This window comes from Empidonax traillii, unplaced genomic scaffold, assembly GCF_003031625.1.
Source record: "Empidonax traillii isolate 1590-97213 ecotype Southwest subspecies unplaced genomic scaffold, ASM303162v1 scaffold183:size818647, whole genome shotgun sequence".
NCBI lineage: Eukaryota > Metazoa > Chordata > Aves > Passeriformes > Tyrannidae > Empidonax > Empidonax traillii.
In genome coordinates, this window is record NW_020955376.1 from 631,393 (window position 1) to 643,967 (window position 12,575).

Here is a 12,575-nt window from a genome sequence, read left to right on the forward strand (position 1 = left end):
AACCAATAAACATACATCAGAACAACCGCTTAGGTCTAAGAGAAAAATCTAATATACAAATAGGATTGGAACATGGCATTTTATTTCCTCTTTTCCATCTTCATTATAAACTACAAAAATACATAGATATCTAAGGTAAATTTGTATGCATGGATGTGTATAAATCTCCTACTGTAAACAGAAAGGATTTTTTAAATGGGAAAACAACGTTATTTAATTTTTAAGGTATTGTTAAAGCATTTTATGCATAAATGTATCAAAATATCACCTATTCCCTCAAGAAAGATGAAACATTTTTGTTCATACATCTAAAATCCAAAACCTTTTCAGTTACCTTTCTGAGCAGAAAGTAAAATACTGTTCAGTACTCCTAAGTCAGCTGCTAGGCAATGATTAGTATGTCCACAGAAATAGCCTTATTCCTTCAGTGAAATATAACTCCTAAACATTTTATATTATTCCTGACAGTAAACTAAGGGTTCATCCTTTTTCTTGTTCCACAGAGAAGCATGTATTAAAAATGCTTTTTGGACATTATGAAAAATCACAATATGTATTTAATAGCATCTGTTTTCCTGAAATGATTTTATTCTGCTGCTCTCTGCCCAGAGAAAATGTAGATGAACAGTGGGTCAAAACCTGATGTATTCCTAAACATTTCTGTAACAGCATAAAGACTTCCTCTGAAACATTCGCTCTCCTCTAGCTCAACTGATCCTGAGAGAGGATGAAATAGATGTTAACAGATGACAGCTTGGCTCTCTGCCTGTTTTATGCTTAGGACTTACAGAAAATTCCAGGAGGGATGTGGGAAATCAAGAGATTTCATGTAAATGTACCTCCTACACTACCAATGCAGTTTTCTGAAAATTGAAATATTTTTCTTTTCCATCATAGAGAGTTCTGCAATTGTTTGGTTCTGTAATAACTTCTGTGGGGCTGCTCCAGTATGAAAAGTTAGTCAAGGGTATATACTTAAAAATCACTCTGGTCTTGTAGAAATAGAGAGCATCACATGAGCATTCCCCATTTATCTTCTGAGCATGGAAAAAAGATTTAAAGATGTTATTTCTGTCTCACAAAAAAATGTTATGCTGCAATTAGACTGAACATTCTCTCTTTACTGCTACATATTTCCACAATCTCCAAAAGTTAAAGTCTACATAATAGATAATTGTTAAAAAACCAAACCAAACAAACAAAAAATGAAATTAAAAGATACTGTTATACTCTTTACCAAACAAGATAAAAAGCAGGTTCTGACAAGCAAGATTCAGCTGCAAGGACCTCTTTTATTTCCAAGGCTACAGGCATACAAATGTAATAGAGGTACACGATGGAGATGTAGCCTGGCCAAGATTTAAAAAACTGTTTATTTCTTCTCTACAGCATATCCCAACCAAAGGTAAACTAAAAGAAACAAAAGGTTGAAAAGAACAAAGTAACTTTCTGTAAGACACAGAGCTGTATGATGCATGGTCTAGGGAACCAACTACACATTTTCTGACAAGTGAATGAAGTTCAGTGTCAAGTGCTTTCCTGAGTGTACTACTTTTCAACAAAAGTGACAGAAAAAAAATACAGAGAAAGATAGAGGGACAGGAAAATAATAGGAAAATAGAAAATAAAACTCCTAATCTGATTTGATACAGAGTTTAAAAAGATCAGGTTTGGATGTATTTTGCAAATGACATTTTAATTTTGTGAAATACTAACTTGGCTGAAGTGCAGTGAATGCCAAACTTGTACAGACAGCTTACATAACTGTGTATGTGATGTTCCAACTTGCAGCACTCCTGAGTAGTGTAGCTCTAGATATACATAGTGAAATGAATGGGAATGGATGTCTAATGTTAGTTTTTAGCTGAATACCAAACAGTTTGAAGACCCATTACAACAAATCTATTTGCAACACAAAGTAATAGAAAGTAGCCCAATGAATACATTCATATTGTACATTCATACTTTTCTTTATTTCTCTTCTTTTTTTTATATTACTTACACATTTCTTTCTCTTTCTCATTTTTAACAGCATGCCAACTGTAGTTAACTCCTTCTGCAATGAGTGGAAATTGAAAAGTCCAGCATTTTGTAGTACAGGACTGTTCACATAAAAAACCCCTTTCATCTCCTTTCTCTTCTGTTTTATATCCTGTTCTTTTCCTTTACATTTCCACTTAGTTCTTCCACATCACTCTCTCTCCTTCAAAACAGCACCCTTTCTATTTAGTTTGAGTTCTATACAAAATCATCATCTTTTTCCCTCCTCCTTTTCTCTTGTTGCTGTTTAAACACCCTGTTAAAGCGTACATTTCTCTCTTTCAGTTTTATGATGCAGCTGGTACAATCTTTTTCTTCTCAATTCTGTTGAAGCCTGAAAATAACTTGCTGCAAAAGGTCTTATTTCGTGTTGTTTTCATGGTAGTTCCACTAGAGTTTGTAGGAATCGCTGATTTAGAACTCATCTTGACAAATGGTGATTTCAAAAATAAATACTGGAATTTTGGCAAACTCAAATCAATGATAAGAAAAGAAAGCAACTTCTGCATAAGCACCTAAATAAGACAGCACAAGTTCTCTCCCCTCTTATCCACTGAACTCAAAAGTGATTAGCTCTCCCATTTTCTGAAAATCAGTGGGCTGTAAACTAGTGAGACATACTGTACCATGAGTTCTACAGTAAAATGCTCCAGCCAAGTCTATAGAGAATTCCGTTTCAAAATTAAAGATACACAGCTCTGCAGACAAGATTTCACTCAGTTGATATAATATACTGTAACATACATTTGCTTGAAACACTGTCACATATGAATAGTTTCTCAAAAAAACCTTTGTGTGAATATTGTTGCTCATCAAAATCTCAGAGCAGAGCATGCAATGTTTTCTTTAATCTCTTTGTTTTTTGTTTTTGTTTTTTTAATAATACATTATGAATTAAATTATGAAAGTTACTAGATACTTTTGAGGTTTCATCTTTAACATTGTAATGCCTGCTATGACACTGGTAACGCCTTTATTCTCAACCAGCTCTGAATAAAGATTTTATTTTCATAAGCGTATAGAATTGCTTTCTAAGTTGCAGTGGAAAATGATGTTGACATGCTTTATACCATGGAAAAATCTGTAGTTTAAAATATTCTCAATGGATAATAATCAACCATACTTTGCCTCTACTGATATTGTTATTTTATTCTTCCTCACTATTCTGATTAATTATACGAGAGATTAATATAAAATGAGTTTTCCAAAATTGGCTATGGCTAAGACGAAACTAGTATTCTAAATAAAATGTATAGATTTTTGAATGATAAAATTTTGTAAAAGTGATGCTAATTTTTACTTTTTTTTTCCCCTCAATATTATGCAACATTACTTTTAAGTGCTAATCTGCCATTATTCTATTTGGCATATCTAATAAAGATTACTGGTGCAGTACTGCTTACATACTACCTATAGTATGATATTTATTATAGGTTTCCATATATTAAACAAAACAGTTAAGGTGGTGTTTCTGGTGTCACCTTTCCATTTCCATATGTACTTCTATAGATAGAATGGTTTGTGTTATTTAAAAGAAATCTGGCTTGCTAACAGATACTAGTAATGATCAGTACTTGGATCACTTGCATAATGCACTGGAAGAAAACAGTAATGGGTTTAATATAAATTCCTAAACAAACTAAAATAATCTTTGCTTGGTCATCAGTGGAACTTTCTCCGAAAGAAAAGTTTTCTTTCTCCACAAAGATGAAGGCTTTGTGCCTTATTAATATATTCTTCTCTAACGCCATTACTTCTCTGTGCCACTAGACTGTGCTGCATTTGTTCATATTTATGCTGCCACTGCACTTGAATATCTGGCCTCAAGTCTTGTACAAGGTCTCTCCTTTCATTTCAATTAAATACTAAATAAATTCTTTGTATAAATACTGCACAAAATCTCCCAAACAATGTGCATTGAAGTAAGCAATGCTTTTCATAGCTAGTTGCCACTTCATTCTTCTTCTAGACAGACAAATATAAAAAGGAAACAACAGATCACTGGTTTCACTACTTTGTCATGACCTGAAATATAACATTTACTTTCATTTTTCCATCTGATTTAGAGAAGCAAAACTAGTGCTGCACTTCTGACGTGCACAAATGATCAAGGAAAAATGTACTCGCAGCAAAGCATCAAGATTTCCAAAAAGCATTTCTGTGGTAGGCTCTTAGATCAAAAAGTTAACTGGAAGCAGTTTATCATCATCTAGTAAAATCAGACATATTTTTCAAGAAGGAAAAAGAAGACAACATGTATGAATGGCTCTAAACAGCACTTTTAATGAAAATATTGTCCTTAGTTTCATTAAACCCAGTTTTACACAGTTCACATAGAGTAAATTCACTAAACTGTCTTTCTCCAAAAGATTCTTATTTCCAGTAAATCTTTTGTAAAATTATTTACTCCGCAGTTCTCAGTCTGCTAGCTAACAAAGAGATACGTGCCATCAACTTCAGGTCTGAGCCTACAGCTTTCAAAAATCTTTGAAACAAGTGTAAGCTTTCAATGTGCAATACACACTAAATAATCTAACCTCTGCAAACTATCAAAGTGCATAAAGCCCATCACACTTTACCTCCTGTTATTGTGGGAATTGTGATTTAAGAGTTGCTGATTTATAAGCAGCCTTGTCTTTCCTTTTTACATTTGAAGTTTTTTTTATGAGAACCATAATTTCACCTGAGACCAACAAAACAAAATATGCTACCCTCTTGACAGCTCATTATTTTGACAGTAGACCAAACTGCAATTTAACAATTTCTTTTTCTTTGTATTCTTTTGATCTAGTTTCCACCCCCCCCGCCAAGAACACCTTCACTCAGAAAAACCCAACAACTAAAACTTGTAATAAATACATTACTTATAAGATAAAGACATTTTTAGTTCAAAGGATTACTTCAGTGAGTGAAAAAAATTCAATGCAATGGAAAAACGTGTTGTTTAGAAGTGTTACTCTGAAGAGTAAAGTCACTTATAAATACCATGTATATGAGAAATATAGCAGTAGAAATGTAGTAGAAATATGAGCCTTAAAAAGAATAAGTTTGTTGTGATAGGTGTTTGCTGTGTTCAGGACCATGGATAACTAAAAGGAAGCAGTTAAACGTGAGGAACCTCAAGAACAACTATAAGTAGACAAACTGCTTTAATGACTAATTTTATAATAATCACCAAAATTAATCTTAAAATTACACCCCTTTTTTAGCCATGCTCAAATGCTTATTACTTTATGTAGCATATTCATATCTAAATATATTACAAATATATTTATTTTCTTAATCTTTACTTCAAGATTGATTTGGCCATTATTTACCAGCAATGAGCATAAGCATAACAATTAATCAAAATAGTTTACTAATAATTAGCAGAAGAACAATGTTTTTGAATACTTTTTAAATGCCAGCATCAGCAGAGAAAACATGTACTATGTTTACCAACATCTTTTTTCAGCAAATATTTATATAGCCAACAGCTGTATTCAAGCACTGAAGAGTAGTAGGCAGTTAGGAGCAGAAGGTGATTTTATTGTTACTGAAATTTCAGGGCAAGAAGACTTTTTAACATGGCATGCTTCTTACGATGTTGATTCCCTGTAAGCCTTGATAATCATTCATGCTGCTTACAATCACAAGTCATTGGGTTTCCAAGGAATCCAGAAGAAACAGCCTCAAATTCAGCTTGCCTTATTTATGACAGTAGTCCCATCAAAATCTCACTGAACTACTCACATAAAGAAGGCCCATAATAATTCTTTCTAAATGAGTTTGTCTGTCAAATAAGGATAATTACTTGATGCTTAGTCTTTAATGAGTATGTGGTTTTAAATGGCCATGATCCAGATAAACATAAGATTTAAAAAAATCTATTGCATTTTTGTGCAGCAATAAAAGTGTAGATCCTCCATAAAAATGGTGTAGATGCATTTTAATTGGCAATTCAACAAAATAATTCACAATTAACAGCAAAATAACAACATTCATGTCAAACTAAATTAGCGTATATACTTGTAGCAGAGGCAGAAACAGCTGCTATTCTGTTTGCATAAATTTTCAAGAGAATGTGTCTGGCAAAGTTAAGCGTGAACATTTCTGATTTATAAAAAATAGTTCTAAGACTGGAAAAATGCAGAGGGCCAAATGTCTTATTAATAGGACCACTCAAGTGAGTAAGCATTGTTCAGTCAAACAAGGACCAGGCCATCACAGCTGTACTGTAGTCTCAATCTTGTGCATAAATTAGAGTTTTCAATATGCTCATGAAAGCAATATTAGAAACAAAAAGGAAAACGGCACAATCCAAAAGGCACCTTCTGTCTGCCACCCCCAGTGACACTTTGTGATATCTTACTCTCAAAGCTGCACTGCAGACTTTGCCCAGACTGCATACAGAATCGGAAGGAACAACACTGAACTTCATAAACACGAAGCACAAAGAACAACATTTTGACATCTATAGCTTGTCTATGAAAGTCATTATGGAAAGCCCCAACTGTGCTAAAAGTACAAGCTGTTAAAAGATGCTCTTAAAGAAACTGATTTTAAATTCAAATGTATCAGGTTTTAAAAATTTATACTTAGGTTTAACTTGATATACAAGGTTTATTACTAAGCTCAACAGCAAGTATCTAGGACAGCAGCCTAGAAATGTAAAACAACAAATAACCACTAATGCAGTACTGTTACCTCATGATGGTGTAGCAGTGCTCAAACTTTCTTGTTTTTTTTCAATAATTTCCATTTTGTCTTATGTAACTACAACTGTTTATTTATACAACTACTATATTTAGTCCAATTTACCATAAATACCGTTAGAACACCTGTGATTTCCCTCATTAAGAGCAAAATGGACAGGGTCATGGGTTGAAAGGGCAGCGTATGGGCAAGAGGGCTGGTTAACATAACCCATTATACTGTTGCACTGATGAATCTCATTTCTATTCAGCTGATGATTAGTTCCATCAATATTTACTCCTCTGTGCATCTTCAGCTACAAAGCATACATTCTTCAGTTTCATAGCATGGACCTTCATTTCTGAGAATTCACTGCACTTGAGAGGTAGAATTTCTTGGATTGCTTGGGAATATTTCACTCCTTTGATTTGTTTTTCTTTATCAGGTGACCAGTGCCTGTACTATGGCAATCCTACCTCCTCAAACCATTTAATAACACTCAGTACTGCTGAAGGTATACTATCCATATGTTTCTGAACAGGCATATATCACTATCCTATATAGCAATACCTCTGATAGCACACTAAAGACTTTCCACAAATTAGCACAAATATGCTTTAAACACAAATTATGACTTCCAGAATTCTTATTTACTTAGAAGGTATGGGTTTTTTCATCTGAAAGATTTACTCCTCAAATGCTGATAACAGTTTTTAACCACAAAACACAATTTAGGTGACCTCTACTTGAAATCATGACTGTATTGTCAAATTGGACAATCCTACCAAGTTACTGCTTCTCGCCATATTTGTAAAGGACCAGTGGTGGATGTCTGACATTTTCCATATCACAAAAGAGAAATTGTTTCCAGCCAATGAATGTGGTATTTTCATAGCTGTTAAATTAACAGCCACCAGGATTTTTTCTATGAAAAACAATTTTGTCAAAAAAAAATAATCTAATGGTATTAAATTATATAGCCTTCTTTTGATGAACTTTCATTATGTACTTGACTCCTGCCCCAAACACCATAGCATAATACAACAGTTAAAGATAAATGGAAGATATTATTTGGAATGTAAATATGATGAAATACAAATTAAAAGCATTGCTGAGGTACAAATAGGTTCTTATGCTTCTGGTTTAACTTTTGTTCATTCTGGAGAGGTGTATATTGACTATATATGTTTGTATTTTTTGATTATGTGACACAGTAACAGTTTATTACTGACTCATGATTTTCTAAGCATTTACTAACATTTATTAAAATTTTACCTGCAAAAGTCTGACATCAGAAACTTGTATTCTGTCACATAACAAGAAATCTCAATGAAGTCAAATAACATTATTCAGTTTAGTAGGAGCTGGATGCACTACACTGTGATGACAATTAGGTTTTGCTATGGTCTTAAGTCTGTCAAAATCAGTAGTTTCTGCTCCCTTACGATATTCTCTTTAAATAGTCAGTGTGTGTATTGACATATTTTAGGATATTAACGTTATATATTCCAAATAGAGTTGCATTTACTTTTCCTGGAATAACTTGTGAAGTAAAATTTCTTTTGAGTTAATGAGTTTAAAAAAATTCCCTTTACTCATTTATTCAATTAAGGAGAACTTTCTTAGTTATTCAGACTATTTGTATATGTTACTTAATAAGCTTTCTCATAAATACTGCAGATAAGATTTGTTTGATCACACTTTTCTAATTCCTTACAAATATTTTAGTGATGCTACATAAATGGAGTAACTATGTATCATCATATAACATGTGTTATTTCTCATTCCTGACACCAACAAGAGAAAACTACACGGAGAAACTTGCTCAAATACCTTGGCTTCAGGATTTTGTGGAGTGCCTTTTCTTGAAAACATAAAATATATAGCGTTTTAGTAAGACTTCCAACTACAAGTTCGAATATTACCTTTTCAATAATGGAGTACCTGGGTATGACTAGTTTAATGTCAGTTTCACAATTCAAATGGTTGAGACCACAAACGTGGCTTTTGTGTATGTACAGGCAGCGTGTTCCCAGAGTAAGAGTAGGTGTTTCGATACTATTATTTTGCCACAGTGGTTTTTCCATGTTTGCATATCAGATGCATTACATGCAGAATGAACTAACTTGTAATAGCTTTAAACTTTACAAATCAATTTAATAAAAATTAAATTGCAAGAAAAAAATCCTTTTTTTTTTAGTTAAATAGCACAATAATTTTAGTGCATTTTCTGTCCTCTTTTTCTAAAAAATATCCTGAAGTACACCTTCTATGCTCTTAACTCCCTCACAGGATGCTGTCAGAAGTAGGACAGATGGAAGGAAGATGGTGACAAATGCTCATCGTAAGTTTCTTTTATACCTATGTTTGCCTTTAGAAAATAGAGGTAAAGAAGTAATTCAACTCCAAAACTTCTTATTTCCAGTTCAGAGGGAAATACCCAATGAGCGCTCCAAAGCAACAAATGCTTAGTTTCCTATACATTGTTCTGATGTAAGGCAGCATGTCTATGAATGCTCACTATCCATTTAAATCAAGATTTGAAGTACAGAAAACTATTATTCTGGATAGGACAGGACCAATGACTAATGTACTGGCACAACAGCTGAGATTACCCCAAGGCTAAGTGTGCTTCCATGGGATGGGGTCACTGACATCCCCTGTCCAATGCTTTGGGGTGCAGCAGGCAGGAACACAATTTAGGTATATTAAGGACCTCTTTAGCCTCCATTTCCATGTGAAGCAAGTAAGGAACTAGAGCAGTGACTGCACATCCTAGGCATGTTGCACTGACTGCATCCAACTGCACCTTGGAAGGATCACAGCTCGGCTGGGAAAGTCTGGAGGAAGAGGTCACATGTACAAGACAGAGAGCTTCCTCCTTCAAATCCAACAACAAATACAACATAGTAGAAAACAACTCCACCTTTGCAAGAAGCTTACAGTTCTCTAAAAACACAGAATCACAGAAGTTTACAATCTGTGAACTGTGACACATTAATTTTCTTTATTTGGAAAGCCACAAATGCAATGGACAGATGCTCACTTAACATACAATTTTCTTGTTCATTTGAGGGGGTGGTCAAGCACTGTCATTTTAAAGATGATGCAAAGCATAAGTTTAGTAACTTCTTGCACATGAGTTTTGAACAAGGATGAACGTTGCATGTTTGTTGTTTTCTCCTCTCTCCATCCCAGCGCTTTTCCCCCACCTGTAAGTTTCCTATTGAGCAAGCATAAATACAACGCAAATATAAATTCGCATTCTGGGGGCAGAGCAGCACCTTTTCACGAACACTAGGTGATAGCACAGCTTAGGGGGTGGCAGTGCTGGGGCACATCCCGCAAGCGATGCAATCAGGTGCGCAACGGGCTCTGTTTCACTCTCCCTGCCCAGCACCGCTCGGCCGTCCTGGGCCTTGTTTAAAAGGAAGAGGTCAGAAAAGAGGGAGGACATTTCACTTCCTCCTTGCCAAGAGGGTCTCCTGCACTCTGCAGCACGGGCCGACCCGAGGCGGGGGAGGAAAAGCCTGGGCGCCGTAGCTCGGTTGGACAAACTGCCCGCAAGAACGGGAGACGTGGCTCCTGCCCAGGGGGCACTGGGTGGGCTCGTTTCAAAAATTACCCCCACTGACCTGCCTTGGAGGCACTCCAGAGGCAGGGAGGGGAGGGGAAAGGACCAAACCAACCACAAACAAAACAAAAATCCCACAACCAACAACAAAAACAAACAAACAAAAACACACCAAGAAAAAAACACCAAAAAGAAAAAACCCAGACCCCTCAGACAAAGAGAAAAACCCCAATCCAAGAAGCAGAGCTGCAATAGGGACCACTTTACAGAATTTAGTGTTTTCTCTCAATTTCCTGTTGCTCTTAAGAGAAACACTGTTAAATAAGTTCCTGTCAGATGGCCCACAGAGAACACCCTAAGAAAGGTGGGGGGAAAAGGGCTTTTTAAGTTGTTCTGCACAAATGTCACAGTCACAATTTCTTTAAAGCAAATTACGCACGTGATTTGCTAGCGCTGTTAACGCACGCTCTTACAGTAGCTGGCATCCCACAATCTGAAATCTTAGATAGAAGTTCTTTCTAGCGCGTCCCCCGTCATTAAAGCAAACTGGAGACCCAGGAAATCTGCACGCGATGTCGCTGTCAACCCGGAGCGTGTCCCTCTCCTCGTAAGGCCTTCTCCGTTCCAACACCCCGGTAGAGACTACTTTTTGTCCCTGTACCACGCCGTGGAGTGAGGCAAGCAGCCGCCCTAAAGAACTGGGCGATAAAAGGGAATGTGGAAGATGGGAGGGCGGAAGAGTTGTGCAACCCCTGCGGATGCCCGAGGCTGGCAGGGATTGTTCTCGCCCCGGTGCCAGTGGTCGCCTGGCCCGGAGATGGGGCCCAGCAGAGTCTGGCTCTGAAGACATAGAAACAACGCATTCCCACGCCTTCCGCAACCCTCCACACCCACCTGGGCGCCCGGCAGCAGCATGAAGCCCGTCCCTCCAGCCCCAGAAGACATGCAGCCCAACAGCTCTCCATTTCTGAGTGTCCCGTCGGCAAGGATGCTGTGTGTTGTCCTGCGGGACCCACAGCGGGTGAGGCTGCAAGACCTGGAGCAGTCTCCGGCTGCCTACGACAGGGCTCTGTAGGCGGAACAGGGCGAGGGGCCGAAGAGACCTGCGGGCATGGGGAGGGGGTTCCCGGGCAGCGGAACCCTTCCCGCCCAATTAAGCAAGCCACGGGGAATGGTGATCCCCAGGCGGCATGTCGGTTGGGGAACAAAGCTATGCCAGCGAAAAAGTCCAGGTAACAACTTTTGAGGAGTGAAGGGAAAACCTCTCTCCGTGATGGTAGCGACCCTGGACCAAGCTGCAGGGTTCTGCCGTACGGGACACCTGCCAAGGGCCAGCGTGCCCCGTGGGCAGCTGTAGGTGGGGACTTCACGGCACGGACTCTGTCAAATACCCTTCTGCCTGCCCGCCACGGACCAGGGCGGCGCCAGGCTTCCTAGCACAAGTACATAGGGGATGTCGACCTGCCCTCCACCGTGGAAGGTACCCTGGGCTGGGTCGCGGGCCCGCGGGTGCGGGAATCACGCGGGCAGCAGCCACGCCGGCGGGCGGGTGCGAGCCATCAACTTTCTCCCCCGGACCGTCTCCTCCAGCACGAAACCTTCTCTCCAGCGCCCGCAGCAGTTCTCCCATAAAAAGGGCCGCCCCCCCCGGCCCGCTTACCTCGCATGGTGTTGGCTCCCCGCTCCGCGCAGTCATGAAGCTGGGAGCCAGGGAGCCGCACCGCACAGATCCCGTCTCAGCACCCGCGAAGGCGGCAGCCGCCGCAGCTCTGCTCCGCCGGGAAAACCATACCCTCCGGGGCGGCTCCGCGGGGCGCGGCTCCGCGGGCTGCCCGCCACCGGGCGCAATCCTCCGGGGCGGCCGCCCCGCGACTGCCCCCGCGGAGCCTCAGCGGGGATCGCCCGGGCGGCGGAGCGGCGGCGGGTGGCTGAGCAGGGGAGGAGGAGGAAAGGAGTTACGTTAGAAAAAAACAGGAAAAACACGCGGAGGCAGAAGAGAGGGGGGTGCCGTGTGGATGGTAGAGCATGTGCGCTTTCACATGACAACGGCGCCCCTCAGCAGCTCCCCGGTGCGGATTTCCACTGCGCAACCACAGGGACGCGCGGAGAGAAAATGAGACCCAGTGAGAAAGCGGCAAAGCGGCTTATAGCAGGGGGTGGGCGGTGCCGCCGGCACAGCCCCGCCCGCTGTCAGCGCCACCGCCAATGGACGCCGCCCGCCCGACACCGCCGCCGCGGGTGGCCCCGTGTGCCGCCACCACCCCAGCCCCGGGCCCCGCGTCCCGCG

At 39.5% G+C, this 12,575-nt stretch overlaps 1 protein-coding gene across 1 annotated transcript in view; it reads right to left on the minus strand.

Annotated features, from left to right (window-relative positions):
* RORB (RAR related orphan receptor B) overlaps positions 1-12,375 on the minus strand; it is a 131,272-nt gene extending 118,897 nt beyond the window's left edge. Inside the window, exon 1 of the mRNA XM_027886277.1 lies at positions 11,949-12,375. Within this exon, the coding sequence (XP_027742078.1) occupies positions 11,949-11,955 (7 nt within the window). The 5' untranslated portion in view covers positions 11,956-12,375. The remainder of the gene's footprint in view (positions 1-11,948) is intronic.
* Positions 12,376-12,575: the final 200 nt, after the last annotated feature.